Source organism: Syngnathus typhle, linkage group LG17 (assembly GCF_033458585.1).
Source record: "Syngnathus typhle isolate RoL2023-S1 ecotype Sweden linkage group LG17, RoL_Styp_1.0, whole genome shotgun sequence".
In the NCBI taxonomy this organism is placed as follows: domain Eukaryota; kingdom Metazoa; phylum Chordata; class Actinopteri; order Syngnathiformes; family Syngnathidae; genus Syngnathus; species Syngnathus typhle.
This window is the reverse complement of record NC_083754.1, coordinates 9,354,332-9,372,607: the sequence shown is the minus strand read 5'-3', so window position 1 is coordinate 9,372,607 and position 18,276 is coordinate 9,354,332. Positions and strand designations below refer to the sequence as shown.

General features: G+C 47.4%; 3 protein-coding genes across 5 annotated transcripts; 1 reads left to right on the top strand and 2 right to left on the bottom strand.

Annotated features, from left to right (window-relative positions):
• Positions 1–889: 889 nt before the first annotated feature.
• Positions 890–9,384, bottom strand: LOC133170898 (decapping and exoribonuclease protein-like). 3 transcript variants are annotated; one of them, XM_061304111.1, is made up of 7 exons: positions 8,985–9,384; positions 3,608–4,092; positions 2,273–2,502; positions 1,833–2,052; positions 1,605–1,740; positions 1,445–1,539; positions 890–1,326 (listed from the first exon to the last, which is right to left on the bottom strand). In XM_061304111.1, exons 2-7 carry the CDS (start codon positions 4,051–4,053, stop codon positions 1,218–1,220), a joined length of 1,236 nt encoding a protein of 411 aa, XP_061160095.1. In that variant the 5' UTR covers positions 4,054–4,092; positions 8,985–9,384; the 3' UTR covers positions 890–1,217. The 3 variants fall into 3 exon arrangements, with proteins under 3 accessions (XP_061160095.1, XP_061160096.1, XP_061160097.1); XM_061304112.1 differs by having other exon boundaries at positions 2,273–2,499; XM_061304113.1 differs by lacking the exon at positions 8,985–9,384 and having other exon boundaries at positions 2,273–2,499; positions 3,598–3,740.
• Positions 9,357–14,343, top strand: stk19 (serine/threonine kinase 19). The gene is made up of 7 exons (XM_061304120.1): positions 9,357–9,502; positions 9,684–9,779; positions 11,128–11,270; positions 12,552–12,787; positions 13,002–13,099; positions 13,212–13,359; positions 13,577–14,343. The coding sequence occupies exons 2-7, from the start codon at positions 9,686–9,688 to the stop codon at positions 13,626–13,628; spliced, it is 771 nt and encodes a 256-aa protein (XP_061160104.1). The 5' UTR covers positions 9,357–9,502; positions 9,684–9,685; the 3' UTR covers positions 13,629–14,343.
• rac1b (Rac family small GTPase 1b) lies at positions 13,860–18,005 on the bottom strand. The gene is made up of 6 exons (XM_061304121.1): positions 17,649–18,005; positions 16,000–16,071; positions 15,632–15,749; positions 15,490–15,552; positions 15,147–15,306; positions 13,860–15,027 (listed from the first exon to the last, which is right to left on the bottom strand). Exons 1-6 carry the CDS (start codon positions 17,681–17,683, stop codon positions 14,897–14,899), a joined length of 579 nt encoding a protein of 192 aa, XP_061160105.1. The 5' UTR covers positions 17,684–18,005; the 3' UTR covers positions 13,860–14,896.
• Between the last annotated feature and the right edge of the window lie 271 nt (positions 18,006–18,276).

The window sequence follows — 18,276 nt, the reverse complement described above, 5'->3', positions numbered from 1 at the left end:
GATTAGCCTCCGCCCCCCCATTCGGGAGAGAAGCGAACGCGCAGCCTTTGACGTCCCATTAGCAACCCGAAGAGAAGCGAACGCGCAGGGTTTGACGTCCGCTTAGCAACCCGGGGAGGAGAAGCGAACGTTCGCTCCATGTTTGCGTTTGTTTAGAAAACTCTCGTGGCATGCGGCACACGTGCTGCTGACGTAAGACGTAGCCCGCGTCCCAATAGATTAAGGAAAGTATCGGCTCACAGATCGGCTGTATTTTCCGATACCCGATCCATCTATTTTGTTGATATCGGGGCCGATATCCGATCCAGATATCGGATCGGTGCATCTCTAACTGCTGTTTTGTTTTCAGTCCTCCAAAGAAAAAATCACGAGAATGAAATTACTTCTCTCTATTGTCCGAGAAGATGTTCACTACTTGACGGGGAGCTCTTATGACACTTAGGGTATATTCAGACCCGACTGTTTGATCCAATTTAAAAGGACCAGAGTTTGATTCTAAGGCTGGTTCGGACCTTTTATGCAGGTGTGAATACACGAAAACGAATCCTGGTGCGCATTAAAGAACCAGACCGAGACAAAAGTGGGTCACGGTTCGCTTCCAAAACGAACTCTGGTGCGGTTCGCTTCCAGGTGTAAATACAAAAGGAGTAGATCTGAACCAACAGCTCAAATATGCAGAGCAAGAATACAGCACGTAGGACTCGCATGTTTTCCTCCATTTCCGGTTCAGTGCGCCGCCCTGGTCATTGCTGTCCAATGGGAGCACAGATCGTCACAAGCGTGGATGTGTTTACAAAATAAACATCACTTGCAAAATGTACACTTAGAATAGGAATCGCACCAAACGAAAGAAATTAAGTCCGCTTTGAACAAAGCACTTCCATACATGTAAAGAATGGATTTTTTTAATTTCTTTGAAAAATAGCAGCAGATGATAGCCACTTTTGAAATTTCCACATGAGCATGACATTTTAGCATTTCTCACGTTTCTCCCACACGCCGTGTTGCTAGGCCACAACACACACCTTCACCTGATTGCGGCACGCTGCATCAAAACGCTACAAGCTGCCAGCGCTTCTGTAAGAGCGCCGATGCTGCGGTTTCGACAGATCTTTGTGTGAACGTTTGTTGTTGCGTGTTCTTATTTAATCGGCCTTTAAAAAAAAAAAAGGATCTGGAGTCTTTGTTGAGCAAGGGCACCTCTCACGCGAGAATCTTTAGCTCATTTCCTTGACGTACCAGTCCGGCAGGAAAGAATAAGAGGAGTCCCTGTGGACCGAGTATGTCACATCACAGCCGGGGTTCCAGCCCAACAGATAGACCACTCTATAAAACACACCACTCATTTCAGCTCCTCATGATTTGTAACAAGATAATGTATGTAATATTACAGACAAACAAGGCAAACTTTTTTTTTTCCTCATTAAATATGCTGTGAGCTCACCGAGGATCGTCTTGGGTCGCCACACGCTTGACAAACGACAGGAAGTCGCTGCAGAAGTTCATGCAAACGGTTGGCCTCCAACAGTTGTCCTCGGCCTGCTCCACAAGATGCAGACACATCGCTGCCATTGTCCGCTTTGCTTTACACGCGGCCAACTCACCTTGATGAGCCGCGAAATCTCGGAGATGCGAAAGGTCTCCACGGAGACAACGACTCCGCGATCATCCCGGAAGCCAGCCACGACGCGAGGGACTCCGGGGAGGAAGGACTGTGCCCACCACTTGAGCAGCTTGAACCTGACCAGATCCAAGAGATTGGTGCATCCACGATGAGCCCCAAAACTGTGTCTGCCTATCTTGATTGCACCGAGGCATGCGTTTGACTCCACCTGTGAAAGTTGCGGCGCTGTTTGGGGGTGCGAATCTCCGCGGACGTCTTGAGCTCCACGTAGCAGGCGGGAGGTGCCGGAGCTCCCGGATCTTTGTCGCGGCAGTCCACCTCGCCGGAGAAGAGTAGCCTGTGATCCGAGAGACGCGTTTGCACCACCGTGCAGAAGGCCTCGTTGGTGTTGACCCTGCCGCTCGAATCGGGGTAGCCGTCCATCTTATCTTGTAAGTCAAAACAATTTCATTCGACTTGGTGATATTCATCTACTCAGCCAAAGACAGTTATCATGTTACGGATGTCTCGCAATAACTATGCTGGTGAAGCCTGCTTTCGCTGAAATGCCACATCCCTCTGCAGTTGAGTAAACAACCCAGTCCCGACATATGAGGAAACATGCTACGTTTGGGTCTGAGCATAAAAGTATACAAAGTGCCTCCCTACCTGCACACATGTACTGCTCAAACTTGTAGCCCCAGTACATCATTTCACGGTGTCTCCCGGTGCGATTCTCTCGGTCCCGGCGAGCGGTGTCTGTTTCCACCTCGCTGACGTAGAGGGTGCCCTTGAAATTGGTGACGGCCAGCAACCAGCCCTCCTGCGTCTCGTAGGGCGTGGTCAAAAGTTTGGTCAAATGGCCTCGCCACGTCACAAAGTCCACATCGAAACCTCTGCTGGGAGACAAAGAAAAAAAAAGTAAGTGTGGCCACGTGCTTCTATTTTCGTCCAAATTGTATTGCGGAACTTCTGTTTTCGCATGGATACGGATTAGAGATGCACCGATCCGATATCTGGATCGGATATCGGCCCCGATATCAACAAAATAGATGGATCGGGTATCGGAAAATACAGCCGATCTGTGAGCCGATACTTTGCTTAATCTATTGGGACGCGGGCTACGTCATACGCCAGCAGCACGTGTGCCGCATGCCACGAGAGTTTTCTAAACAAACGCAAACATGGAGCGAACGTTCGCTTCTCTTCCCCGGGTTGCTAAGCGGACGTCAAACCCTGCGCGTTCGCTTCTCTTCGGGTTGCTAATGGGACGTCAAAGGCTGCGCGTTCGCTTCTCTCCCGAATGGGGGTGGGGGGGGGGCTAATCGGATGTCAAACGCTGCGTGTTCGCTTCTCTTCCGGGGGGGGTGTTAATGGGACGTCAAACGCTTTGTGTGGCGGGCTCCATCTAGTGTGGAAACTGAGAAGCTGAGCTCCAGCTTCTTGTGCGGGCCATATTCAATTATGTTTTCAGAATTTGCTGCGGGCCAATAAAAACTGGACCGTTAGTTTGGACACCCCTAATTTAGAGCAAAGAACTGTGTAGTCTGCCTGATGCCATTGCGTTTGGTCTTTTCTGTTCCACATGTAGAGTTATGTAGCTTGTTAAGTCAACCATAATATCGGATCGGTATCGGGTATCGACCGATACGCAAAGTCACGGCATCGGTATCGGAACTGAAAAAGTCGGATCGGTGCATCTCTAATACGGATTCAAAGCAGCAAAGCTAGCCGACTAAAAGGCTAAGCTACTGCTATGTGGCTCTTAATAGGCAATGCCATTCAATTAAAGCATGAAATCATGATGCAAAAACTCTTTTGATTTGGTACATTCTGTCTAGTTGCTATGACTGTGTTTTGTATAAGGTACAGTTTGGCGTACTGCTTGAAGAATTTCCATTTATTTAAGTAATTTAGTTTTAGGTTGCGATTCCTGTTGTGAAACAAATCCAAATCGCGTCTGTATTGTGACATCATAAGTCCGCATTTCCCACCTCTACTTACGATGAAGACGACGCGTCCGACCTCCGTGTCAGCTTCGGTCTGTTGGCCAGGATCCATCGGAGGATGTGGTCCAGCTTTTCTTTCACACTTTCGTCTCTCTTTACATAACGGTCCCTATACCCTTCCCGCAGGTTAAAGTATGGGCTTTTCTCAGGTTCCACGTAGTACCTCATCTGTCTGCTATCGTTGAAGAACCTGCGTTCTGAGTCTAAGGAAAAGCAACCAACTTCGACTGGCTGCTTGTACAAGGGGAAGTCTCTTTCGTACAGCTCACTGCTGGTGCTCAAAGTTTGAGGGCTCGGTGGCCCAGAGGAGCGGTGCTGCTGGTGGTTTGGTTTGGAAGATTTACTATCTCCTCTGTCATTTTGTTCATGATAATCTCTCCATCTCTTGCATGGTTGCTGCTTGTGCTGAAAGCTGGAATTGTGGGATCGGTGCTGGTTCATGTTTCCCTGATATGGAGACAATGTAAAATCACGCCAATCCTGAAAAAAATTAAGAGAAAGTACAAGAAATGATGCAGTGAAGAATCTCGATTAATAAGTCACGAGTAGCGGGTAAGAAAATGTAGGGTTGTCCAAAATACATTGTTAGAATAAAGAGAGAGGCGTGATGTTACATCACAAATGTGCTGCTGGAAGAAGGGTAAAAAAATCCCACAAATTGCACTTAGAAACGTTGTGGAAGGCCTCTAAGGGAGGAGTTACTGCTGTTATTACAGCAAAGGATATTTTATTTTAATGTAATTTTAAACGCTAAGTCAGAATGGAATGACAGATGATACTTTATGCAACTTAGTGTAGTTGCATACAATAGTATTGCATATGGACGCGAGTGCATGTGCACTCATCAACTGATAGTGTTGGGGAGCCTGAGGACTGTATAGGGGGTTGGCTCAGAAGGTTATGCTCTTTTCGCCCCCGAGTGCTGGTCAGAACACAGGATGGAAGACGTGGTTCAGTTTTGGTTGCTTTAATGGATAATTGGCAAAAAGGGTATAGGCACACGTTTGATGATAGAAGGATGGTAGTAAGGTCGTAAGGATGGATGTGAGAGCAAATGTGTGTAGTGTACATGGGTGCGTGTTTGAGTGTGTGAATATGGTTCTTGTGTGTGTGATTCTTGTGTGTATGATTCTTGTGTGATTCTTGTGGGTGTGTGAAGTGTGTGGTTCTGCAACAGACAGAAATACAGCACGTAAGATCGACTTCTGACGTCACACAACACTGGTAGACGGCACACATTACATAACTGACTGGACGCAACTGCTCCACTATGCTAAACTAACCATGAATGAAATACTCTAGACAACACACCAAGCATATGTCATCAAGACAAACAAATACATTTGCTGGCGACCGTTAGTCATGCGTGTACGCTGCTCGTACAATGCGAGGCAAAATTAAAGGAGCACACCGGAGCTGTCAATGAAACGGCGCGCACACGAAACAAACTGCGATCGGACAAACGACACAACAGTGGACAGTAGTAACAATTAAATGTATGTGCTCACTTTGAGTCAGAAACGCACAATATCACGGCAACATGCTCAGTCGAAATCAGCTACTTCTAACTCCCGTCTGTAACTTACCGCTGCGCAACAAGCTGCAACAATCACGATGCAACAAACTGCAACAATGGCAATGAGGTAAATCACACGAGACTTAAGGCGCCCCTCCGTGAGTCGTCACCTTATCGTGGTGGAGGGGTTTGCGTGCCCCTATGATCCTAGGAGCCATGTTGTCTGGGGCTTCATGCCCCTGGTAGGGTCACCCATGGCAAACGGGTCCTAGGTGAAGGGCCAGACAAAGCACGGCTCAAAACCCCCCCCTATGATGAATAATATATATGGACACAGATTTCCCTCGCCCGGACGCGGGTCACCGGGGCCCCCCGCTGGAGCCAGGCCTAGAGGCGGGGCTTGAAGGCGAGCGTCTGGTGGCCGGGCCTTCGCCCATGGGGCCCGGCCGGGCACAGCCCGAAAAGGAAATGTGGGTCCCCCTTCCCATGGGCTCACCACCTGTGGGAGGGGCCAAAGGGGTCGGGTGCAGTGCAAGCTGGGCGGCGGCCAAAGGCAGGGACCTTGGCGGTCTGATCCCCGGCTGCAGAAGCTGGCTCTTGGGACATGGAATGTCACCTCTCTGGCTGGGAAGGAGCCCGAGCTGGTGAGCGAGGCAGAAAAGTTCCGACTAGATATAGTCGGACTTGCCTCCACGCACAGTTTGGGTTCCGGTACAAGCCCTCTCGAGAGGGGCTGGACTCTTTTCCACTCTGGAGTTGCCCACGGTGAGAGGCGTCGAGCAGGTGTGGGTCTACTTATTGCCCCCCTGACTGTTGTTTGTGTCTATGCACCAAACGGCAGCTCAGAGTACCCACCCTTCTTGGAGTCCCTGGAGGAAGTGCTGGAGAGCGCTCCTTCTGGGGACTCCATCGTTCTACTGGATGACTTCAATGCTCACGTGGGCAATGACAGTGAGACCTGGAAGGGCGTGATTGGGAGGAACGGCCCCCCCGATCTGAACCCGAGTGGTGTTCTATTATTGGACTTCTGTGCTCGACACGGATTTTCTATAATGAACACCATGTTCAAACATAAGGGTGTCCATGTGTGCACTTGGCACCAGGACACCCTAGGCCGCAGTTCGATGATCGACTTTGTAGTCGTGTCATCGGATTTGCGGCCGCATGTTTTGGACACTCGGGCGAAGAGAGGGGCGGAGCTGTCAACTGATCACCACCTGGTGGTGGGTTGGCTCCGATGGTGGGGGAAGATGCCGGTCCGACCTGGCAGACCCAAACGCTCTGTGAGGGTCTGCTGGGAACGTCTGGCGGAATCCCCTGTCAGGAAGAGCTTCAACTCCCACCTTCGGCAGAGCTTTTCCCACGTCCCGGGGGAGGCGGGGGACATTGAGTCCGAGTGGACCTTGTTCCGCGCCTCCATTGTTGAGGCGGCCAACCGGAGCTGTGGCCGTAAGGTCATTGGTGCCTGTCGTGGCGGCAATCCCCGAACCCGCTGGTGGACACCGGCGGTACGGGATGCCGTCAGGCTGAAGAAGGAGTCCTATCGGGCCGTTTTGGCCTGCGGGACTCCGGAGGCAGCTGACAGGTACCGGATGGCCAAGCGGAACGCGGCTTCAGCGGTTGCTGAGGCAAAAACCCGGGCGTGGGAGGAGTTTGGCGAGGCCATGGAGAATGACTTCCGGACGGCTTCGAGGAAATTCTGGTCCACCATCCGGCGTCTCAGGAGGGGGAAGCAGTGCAACGTCAACACTGTTTACAGTGGCGATGGCGTGCTGCTGACCTCGACTCGTCGTGTGTCGGTGGGGAGAATACTTCGAAGACCTCCTCAATTCCACCTACACGCCTTCCATTGTGGAAGCAGGGCCTGGGGACTCTGAAGCGGACTCTCCAATCTCTGGGGTCAAAGTCACTGGGGTAGTTAAAAAAACTCCTCGGTGGCAAGGCCCCGGGGGTGGATGAGATCCGCCCGGATTTCTTAAGGGCTCTGGATGTTGTGGGGCTGTCATGGCTGACACGTCTCTACAACATTGCGTAGACATCGGGGACAGTGCCTCTGGATTGGCAGACTGGGGTGGTGGTTCCCCTCTTTAAGGAGGGGGACCGGAGGGTGTGTTCCAATTACAGGGAAATTACACTCCTCAGCCTCCCTGGTAAGGTCTATTCAGGGGTGCTGGAGAGGAGGGTCCGTCGGGAGGTCGAACCTCGGATTCCGGAGGAACAGTGTGGCTTTCGTCCTGGCCGTGGAACAGTGGACCAGCTCTACGCCCTCAGCAGGATCCTCGAGGGTGCATGGGAGTTCGCCCAACCAGTCCACATGTGTTTTGTGGACTTGGAGAAGGCGTTCGACCGTGTCCCTCGGGAGGTTCTGTGGGGGGTGCTTCGGGAGTACGGGGTACTGAGCTAACTGATAAGGGCGGTTCGGTCCCTGTATCACCGATGCCAGAGTTTGGTCCGCATTTCCGGCAGTAAGTCGGATTCGTTCCCAGTGAGGGTTGGACTCCGCCAAGGCTGCCCTTTGTCACCGATTCTGTTTATAATTTTTATGAACAGAATTTCTAGGCGCAGCCGAGGCGTTGAGGGTGTACGGTTTGGGGACCTCAGCATTGCGACTCTGCTTTTTGCGGACGACGTGGTGCTGTTGGCTTCTTCAGGCCGTGATCTCCAGCTCTCACTGGAGCGGTTCGCAGCCGAGTGTGAAGCGGTTGGGATGAGGGTCAGCACCTCCAAATCCGAGTCCATGGTCCTTGATCGGAAAAGGGTAGAATGCCCTCTCCAGATCGGGGATGAGATCCTGCCCCAAGTGGAGGAGTTTAAGTATCTTGGGGTCTTGTTCACGAGTGAGGGGAGGATGGAGCGCGAGATCGACAGGCGGATCGGTGCGTCGGCAGTAATGTGGACTCTGTACCGGTCCGTCGTGGTGAAGAGAGAGCTGAGCCAAAAGGCAAAGCTCTCAATTTACCGGTCGATTTACGCTCCTACCCTCGACCCATAGTTCGTGACCGAAAGAACGAGATCCCGGATACAAGCGGCCGAAATGAGTTTTCTCCGCAGGATGTCCGGGCTCTCCCTTAGAGATAGGGTGAGAAGTTCGGTCATCCGGGAGAGACTCGGAGTAGAGTCGCTACTCCTCCACGTTGAGAGGAGCCAGATGATGTGGCTCGGGCACCCCATCAGGATGCCTCCTGGACGCCTCCCTGGGGAGGGTAGGAGACCCCGGGGACGACCCAGGACGCGCTGGAGAGTGTCTCTCAGCTGGCCTGGGAACGCCTTGGGATCCCCCGGGATGAGTTAGATGAAGTGGCTGGGGAGAGGGAAGTCTGGGAGTCCCTCCTGAAGGTGCTGCCCCCGCGACCCGACCCCGGATAAGCGGAAGAAGATGGATGGATGGATGGATTTAAGGCGCAGTGACGTAACTTTCCGACGCGACACCATTCAACCCAAAATATATATTGATTTCCAGCATCAACATAGGAACCTTTCTAACAGATAGACTAAAACAAATTAATTCCATCCGTACATAATCAACGTTTATAGCACTTAAGTCACTTACCTCAGAAGAATACCCCAGCCGGTAAAACGGTTTAAGAATACAAAAGTAGTGACATTTTTCTGATTAATTACCAGTCGGAGTCGTAAGGTGAACGTAGGACAATGGTTCTTAACCGAACCGAGATACCGAACCCCACCAGTTTCACATGCGCATTCACCGAACCCCTATTTAGTGGAAAAAAACATATATTTTTTTTCAAATTCAAGACATCACTGTTTAATACTGGTGCACATAATGAGCTATGCATGAACATCACCTTGTTTAAAGAACATAACACAATGCATGAACTCAAAACCAATTACATACCTGCAAATCAGTGTGAATTCTGCTGTTGCCTTTGCGAGACCAGTTTAGATATGCATCGTCACGAATTTACACAATAAATCAGGTGTGTTTTGACCTCCGCAGTGGAGGCTCTGCCGAACCCCTGAGACCGACTCACCAAACTTATAGGGTTCGATCGAACCCAGGTTAAGAAAGAAGAAAAGGGACGTAATGGAAGCTAGGAAGCTAGCTAGCGGTTCGTGGTTCGATTTACTTCCAAACAGCGACCTGTGCTGTAAAACTGTGTCACTGCCGTTTGTTTCGGAACCTAGATCGCATCATTAATGCAAAACCTGCTATTTAGATTCGTAAAAATCAGCCCAAAATAAACACAACACCACATCCGGGTCACGCAGCTAGCATGTTTGACCATAGATGGCAGTATTGCCATTGAATTTGTATTTCAGTAGAAGAAGAAAAATCCACGGCAATATTTTCGGCATGTAATGTCAAGCTAGTTCTATCGAAATGATGTATAAATGTCTACTATTGCCTCCCAGGTAAGTGCTTAAAGAAACGACGTGTTATTGCAAATCACATCCCACTATTTCTTATCACTTTCCATGTTCCTAGTTGGAATAGAATGTAACTTGTAAAGTATCCGAATAAAAAAATGAATATCTTTGTTTGTACCAGCTGAAACTAAATTGAAGTTGTATAACATCTTTTCTACATTCTCAGGTATGAACAGAAAACGAGCTCTAGTTTCCGATTTTTTCAAGGTGAAGAAAAGCCGAACCGCCACCGAGAAGTTTGGTCTCGAGTGTGATGAACAAGGTGGGTGCCACTGCTAGGGTGACCAGATTTGGGTTTCTAAAAAGGACAATTTCTTTGTGTGTAGGGGGAATTAATCGAGTACCGGTGACACAAATGACACAAGTTATTTATAACACAAGTTATAAATGACACAATTTATGACACAAATTACATGTATTATGACACAAATGACATGGCGTCTGTATAGCAATGGCATTTATTGGCCCGAATAACACAAAACAACATATGTACATTAACCAAAACATATTTAAACTGACAAAAACATATGTACATTGACATTTTTGAGTTTTATAGTTTTACACTAAGTAAAAAAATAAAATAAAAGATAAAAGAAATACAGCCATCGGTGCAGCATTTGCAAATTAATTCTTCCTTAACAAGCCAGATGTGCAGTCCATCGACCTGTAGCTTTCATGGTGCTTAACTGTATGAAAATCATAGCTACCTTCTGCTGCAGAGACGGCTACACTCTCGGACTTCGTCACAAAAAAATCTGTGACATTGGATGATGAACTCTTGCCCTTCGGTGCTTTTGTGTGCTTGGCTGAATTTATGTGTGCCTGCAGGTCGTTGGCACCTTTATTTACCACAGACACGCAAGTGCCTGCCTTACATGTCAAACACTCAGCTTCATAAGGATCACAACCCTGGTGAAAGCAGGGGAATTTCTTTTTCAACTCCTCCGTGAACGTGCATCTTCGTTTCAGCATTGCTTGTAAACCCTCGGTGTAGACTGGCTAGCCCACCCTACTTCCTTCACACACACACACGCACGTGCACACACACACACACACACTATGCAAAGTGACTAGATTTGAGGAGAAGCGCGTGACTTATTTGCAAACAATACAGAGAAACCTGGAATTGAGTGAAATGGAATGGAGTGGCAATTCTATTGAAAATGTATTGTACATGTATTATGTTTAAGGCAGTTGAACAAAATCCCGGTGGATTTCGAAATTCCCCCCGGACATTTATTTAGGTCTCAAAAGTAGGACATGTCCGGGAAAAAGAAGACATCTGGTCACCCTACTACAGCTCCAATTGTTTTACAGGGATGAGAATTTTCCGGAGATCCGCGGATTTCAGTGTTTTTTTCCGTCTAAAGTATATATTTTCGTGAATCGTGTAAATCCGTTGAGAAAATTATTTTTTTATATATGGGGGGGGCGGCCAGCTAGCTGGCCGGGCAACGTTAGCCTCGGCGACTCTCACGGGCATTCCACCGCCCGCTGCGACAACGTATACCCCCCCGCTACGTTTCCGTGCTTTTTCACATTTGCCATTCTCATCCCTGGTTTTAAGTGGCGATACTTATAGTTTGGTCAAAAATGCTCTCCAACCCAAGGTCCGACTGATGTCCGAGCTAGCCTGGAGTACCTCATGACGCTGTTCCCCAGAAAGCTTTTCAATGACAATTTGCCTCAAATTGTACTCAAGCACCAACTATACAGCATTCAGCATGACAAGACTCACGTGGACAAAGAAGTGGTGAGATTACTTTTTTTTCTCAATTTCAAAGCGATTTCTTCTTGTTGTAATAGCGTATCTGTGACATGCTTTTGTCCAAATATGTCAAGAGACGTAAATTACACTACACACTAGGGGTGTAACGATTCATCGATACACATCGATTAATCGATATAATGCTCTACGATTTATTGGCATCGATGCTAAACGTAAACATCGATTTATATCGCCGTGTTTGACCTCGGACATTACATGCGACTTTATTTTGAAATCCAGTTCATTGTTGCTCGCTTCCTCTTTCCGGGAGCAGTGATCGGCGTGTGGTGGTGTGAGCAGAGCAGGCACGTGAAAGGGGAGTCGACAGCTAGTACGCGGCTCCTGGGCTGGTGCTATGGCTAGTGTCCAAAGTGACGAGGAAATTTGCTCCCCTTTAGGCTTCAAGTCATTCGTTTGGAAGCACTTTGGATTCCAAAGAAAAGATGGCTCAACGGACAAGACACGTGCAGTTTGTAAATCCTGCCATGCGGTGATCAAATATTCAGGGAGCACAAATCTCGCCGCACATTTAAAGAAAAAACACGACATCAAAGTACAGTGTTAAAATAAGCACTTTGTATACTACAATACTCTTGTAATTTCTTAAATAGAGTTTGCAGTACCTTGTTGATTTTGCGTATGAATTGTTATAAATCAGGATATTGTTCTATATTTTTTATTTAAAAAAAAAAAATTGATCGTAGAGCACTATATCGCGATGTATTGTGAATGAATCACAGCAGGCTTTAAGATATCGGCAGATATCGTATCGTGTTTCTTTATATCGATATATCGTATCGTGACAAAACCCGCGATCTACACCCCTACTACACACCCTTTTTGTCTTTTTTTTTCTTGTACTTGACTGATGGACTCCCCTGCATCTGGAGCCAGAGAGCAGCCGTCTTACATCGCCACTCTTAGTGACGTTCTTTGTTCACTCTTAGACTTAGACAGACTTTATTGTCATTTTGTAAGCACTCTGTGCACACAAAACGAAATTTCGTCGCATACGGCTCTCAACAAAGGAAAGGAACGTCGAGAGCCGCAGCAGCCGACTGCTGAAGACACTGTTTTATGCGTGTTTTACGAAGGCTCCCCTTATGGAGTAGCGGGAACCTTTTAAGCAATGAACTTCACTGTTTGCATAATTTATCGAACGCCTTTTAATCAGGAAGGGCTAACTTCGGTCTGTGAAACCATTTGCCTCTCGCACCCGTTACCTCGATGGACTGAGTGTAAAAACCACATACAAAACGCCTACAGAATAAACTGCGCGAGGATGGGGAGTTGCTCATGTTCCAGCTTGGCTTTGACGCAGAGGCGTACGGCCTGGTCTTCACGTCCGACTACAAGGCCAAAGTGTCCGCCGCAGAGGAGGGCAGAGAGACTCGAGGGACCCTGGACAAGTTCTTGGAAAGAGTGTTGTCTCCTTGCACGCATTTGAGCTTCAACAAAGACCAAATGATCAGGGAGTTCCTCTTCACAGATGCTGAAATCACGTATGTGAAGAAAAAAAAAAGTGAAATATTTTGAATATTTGATGGTGAAACTTAAGGCCTTTGCTAGTTAGTGTAATTGTTCATGTGGCCTTATTTTGTGGAGTGAGTTGAATTTGCATTAAATCTGTTCACCGTTGCCTTTGTGATGGTAACCAGAGCACAGTGTAGTAATAGAGCAGGAAAAAAAATCAACAATTTTTGGGTTGGCCTCCAGGCAACTGGTGAAGGCTGGGGTCTTGACTGTGAGGGATGCTGGCAGCTGGTGGCTTTCCATTCCCAACTCTGGCAGATTCACCAAACACTTCATCCAAGGTAGTTGAGATATACTCGGACGGATTTCTCTTGGTCACATTGCTAACTGAAAGAGTGACATGGTGCTGAAAAGTTTTTCAGTAAACGGCCAAACGCTGTCGCCTCCTGCTAGGTCGCAAAGGCGTGCTGGGCATGGTGAAGAAGTCCAGGTACGGAGAAGCTTTGCAGGCCGAGCTTGAGGGGAGGCGGACCACCTCGCAAGTTAAATTCCACATCAAGTACCACATCCACGATCTTGTTGGCGCCGAGCTGGTGGACAGGCAAGTGGCCGTCTCGTGTTCTGTTATCCAGAGTTGTCGACATCGGTGTACAGTGGAACAGTTCAGAGTTTAAGAAAAATATTTTGGGGGGAGAACATGTTTCAAGTCAAATAGAACTTGAATTCTTCTGTCTGACAATTATTCAAAGGAAATTACAATCCAAATTTATATTTGAAACTGAATTCTGAAAAGAAACACTTTTTCTCTCTCTCTCCAGCATACGGACAACTTCGGGAACTTTGTTACGATTTGTTGACAAAGCGAAATAAGCTGCTCATCTTGTAACGTGTCCACAAAACCTTCGAAAGGGTCCATCTATTATATACTTTATGTTCTTGTCAGGATTTGGATTTAAGTAATAAAAGTCACCTGCATTATTTGTTTGAATTGCGTTGGGCATATCAGTTAGCTAGCTGCCAGGCCTAAAGTCAGTCGACTCTGACAAGTATGTATGTATCACCGAGTCAAAAGTGTATCTTTAACGATGGATGACAACCCTGTTCAATTCTATTGGACTTTATTGGCTTTTTCAAAGACACAAGTGACAACCGCTTTGTATCTATAAAAACGAAAGCAGTTACAAAGACGTTGGCTTGACTTAAAGCACAGCTTGATATCGGAACACAAAGAAAATAGATGAGCGATGGTTCCTTTAACCCCTTGTACTTGGAAAGAGGCAAAAAAATATAGTGATACTAATGTTAACATTTTTCAGTATACATCGCACTTGCATGCCATCGGCGTTGAGACACAAAGACAGGCGTGGTAGAGGTTAACGTCAGGTTAGCTGTTAGAGGCGGCGAACGAAAAAGCATATTTAGTTAGTCCAAAAATACAGTGAGTGGAGTGTAAGATAAACAAAAAAAAAAATCACATATAGCAACAAAGAGTAGTACACTCTACTATGCCAAAATTGACAGTAGTTTTGTTTGCTAACAGACACAGATGCTCATTGTCTAAGTGACTTCACTTTGCCAGTAGTGATGCGATTGAAAAAATTAAAAAGGTTGCTGATAAATGCCCAAGGAGCATCAATAGTGCTCTTGATTCCCCGCCACCGAAAGTTCAAAAAAATCTACATTGTGACAGTTTGCAACATAGCTGAGGGGGGGGGGGGTGCTTTGCCTGGATGGTTTTAGGAGCGTTTGCGGGTTAATAGCACTGTCGGTGTAAAAAAGTAATTGCTGGTGAGGGAGCAAACAGCAGCGCAGATACATTTCCGGAAGCGTGAGGCTGCATTTTGCAACCCGAGTCCCGCTGACAAGAACCCGGACTGTAAACAAAATGAGAGCAGCAAATGGATCAAACGCAAGGCCTCAAAGTTTGACATTTCCATTCTCATCTCAGCGGTACACAACGTAACGATCCTCGCAATGTCGACTCAATATCTGAACGGGAGAAAGTAGTCGCTCGAACCGCCGCGGCTACGTTTACAGGAAGCAATATGTACGGCGTTATCTGGTGGCTGTGTACACTGGCGTTGTTTCCGCTAGCGTCATTTTCACTGTCGCGCCTCCCGCCACCGCCAGGATCGACCTTAGAGAAGGCTGCACTTCTTGCCCTTCTTCTTGACGGGCGGCGGGCACAGGACGGCGCGGATGGCCTCATCAAACACAGTTTTAAGGCCACGCTGGGTCAGGGCCGAGCACTCCAGGTACTTGACGGAACCTGAGTGGGTGGGCGAGACATCCGGTGACACACAACAATGCTAAATAAGTGCGGACGGCCGTGGCATCTGCTTCCTCCGGAGCTGATGACAATTTGTATTTTATTTGGGAGGTACTTACCAATCTCTTTGGCCATGGCAAGGCCTTGGGGATAGGTGATTGGAGTCAGTTTCTTCTCCTTCAGCTTCTCGATGGTGTCTTTGTCATCTCTCAAATCCAACTTGGTGCCCACCAAGATGATGGGGGTGTTGGGACAGTGATGTCTCACCTCAGGGTACCACTGCCGGCCAAAGTTAGCAGAGTTAACCAAAACCAACCAAAGTAGTACGACTGAAAAAACATTTTAGTTAAGTCATGTTTAAGAAATGAAAACAAACAATATTCTGGTAAAAACAGCCTCTGTGTGTGTTTCGCGTTCCTGATAGGCTTCAAAACAGATTCAGGCGGCATCACGTTGACTCACCTTGGCGCGAACGTTTTCAAAGGAGGCCGGACTAACGAGCGAAAAGCAGATGAGGAACACATCCTGGCGGGCGGGGAGAAACGCTAACGTCAGAGTGCAAAATGCTAATGCGGTTGTGTGCGCTCGCCGTTCCGGTCAGTACTGTTTGGGGGTAGGAGAGCGGGCGCAGCCTGTCATAGTCCTCCTGTCCCGCCGTATCCCAAAGGCCTAGGTTCACCGGCTTGCCGTCCACCATCACGTTGGCAGAGTAGTTGTCAAAGCTGAGAGAATTCACAGATGCATGTGTAAAGACTCAAATCAGATTTTTTTTTTTTTTCAACAATTGAATTGGAAATCAGAAAACTTCTCCACTTGAAGCATTAAGTCAGGAACTTTCCAATTCATGAAAAATACATGAAAAATTCTCGACCCCTCAGGAAGCTCGAGAAACGAGGGGAGGGGCGTGTATCGCCACAGGGCGTCTTATCTCTGACCGCCATGGTCATGAGGAGGAAGACGAAGGCCACTCACACAGTGGGGATGTACTCTCCGGGGAAGGCATTGGTGGTGTAGCTGATGAGCAGGCAAGTCTTACCCACGGCCCTGCAGGAAGGACAGAGAAAAGCAACCAATGTTCAACTGTTTGGAACACTTACTGCATTTGGACTGTACGCAATCCTGCCAAATGGCTGTCTGCTCGGATTGTAAATGCACTGGAGTTGAAAAATGTGTCTTTAAAAAAACAAAAAACATTGCAATGATAGCAATGAGGAAACGCACGTGGATAACCTTAGAACAGGAAATGAAATAGTGACGGGAAAGTCACATTTGCATTTTTTGGACTTTATTCAACTGTATTGCACAATACATAAACTGTCAAACTTGCCCAAGCAGATGTAAATACTTTACAGCGGTACTTAGAAATTCAATTAGTTCCATGACAACGCTCATAGCAAATCAGTTGTGCCCATAAAACCGAATTGAAATGTTCCGACTACAGTCCAGCACAAAAAAAAATGCCAGAATGACAAAGTAGCTTTACTTCTAGTACCCCTATTAACCTTTACAGTTCATAAAATAATTACTTCAACTTGTAGCGCCTTCCAGAGAAATACACATTTTTCTATACATTTACTGTAATATGGGTCATCTTCAAAGATGTTGTGTTCTGTTCTGGCTTGATACTGCACAGACGTTAACTTCCCGTTCCACTCGCTTGACAGTGAAATGACATGACATATTTGTTAATGTTTTCCAATGGTTACAGATCAAGCCAGAAAGAGACATTTTATTTCTGATGGCGCCATATAAGTAACGTCAGGCCTTATCAAATGTTTTACTTTGTTTTAGGTTTACTGTACAGTTAACTTCTTCTAATGAACACCAAAACCTGTTAACACATTTCTCTACCCATTATCTGTCTGTCAAACATCCTTTTTAAGCTTGGCAAGTGGATAATTTCCCTCCCCATTTGTTTGGCAGTTAATAACCTATACGATTAATGCAATATTTTGTGGAAGTGATGCTAGCAGTTTAGACAAGCGAGAGCCTAGTTCTATTCCCTGTGGGAAAAAATGACAAAGGGAAGCAGGTAAGCACGAAATGAAAGCCTCAGGTCAACATGACGAATGTCCAACGTCGTCGTGCGCGTATGCTGCAGATGTTGTCGGCGGTGTGTCAAAATCAAGGTGAAAAGAAACACCGCCAGTAGATCCATGCATGACTCTGCTGCTGTGGCATTTGCCGCCACCACCACCACACCCAGAACAAGTTAGAAACGCGCACGCGCGCCCTCCCACGCGTTCCAAGATATCTCACACGCACGAGCTCATTTGGAGCCCAAAGCAAAAGGAATGCAAACATACGGTGGCCGCCAAGGCATGCAAAATTAAAATAAAACGAGACCATTCTCGGAATACAAATTGAGTCCCAACTTTTGAAGCAGAGCCAACCTCAGTACCAACATTCATTTAAACACAAAAATCGAAAATACCGACTTGCTAACTTCTACGATTGAACAATTTACAGCCAAGTTGAGGGAGCACGAAAGAGGCGTTAAATGTTAAACACGCAAGTTGACGCAGTCGCTCGGCTATTCTTGTGCAACGTCTAGAAAATTTTATTATTATGATTACTAATTAAAGTGCAGAGGCCGACTGCCTCGCCCTCGATTGACTTACCCGTCCCCGACAACGACACACTTGATGGCCTGCATTGCGCCGCGCTCGATGGAGGAATGCTAATAGGTTAGCTCCAGGAGCTAGCCGACGTTAGCTCGCAAGTCTTCCCTTTGTCCGCTATGGCTTCGCCGCACAAATGGCCCGCAAGCTTCGCACCAGGCGGTCCGTGGAAGTCGCGCAAGTGCTCCGAAGATACGGAAAGAGGCTGTCGTGGAACTTATGGCAACTTATGGAGAAGATTTACACAACTCTTTGAGGCGGGTGGTTCCCTCGCTTACATTCCCATGCTGTCGAACGGTAAGCTAACGAAGCAAAACAGCGGCCACCACCCCTAATAAGAAGGGAGAGGGAGAAAGAAAAAAAAAACCAGCTACCGCCCCCAGATGGTGCATCCGGGCTACGGGAGCGTTACTCCCACGATTTATCTTAAAATAGACATATTCTACTTCAATTAATTATATTATTTCCATAAATGTAATGAATTAATTTGAAGGTAAACTACTATTTTGAACAAAAGCAAAATTTTAGGTTTGCAGCGCGTTAAGCTATATAAGGAAAATGCCAGGCGGAAGACTTAATGTGTTACACCTACTGTTGCTCGAGCGGACTGCTCGCGCGGACTTCTGTC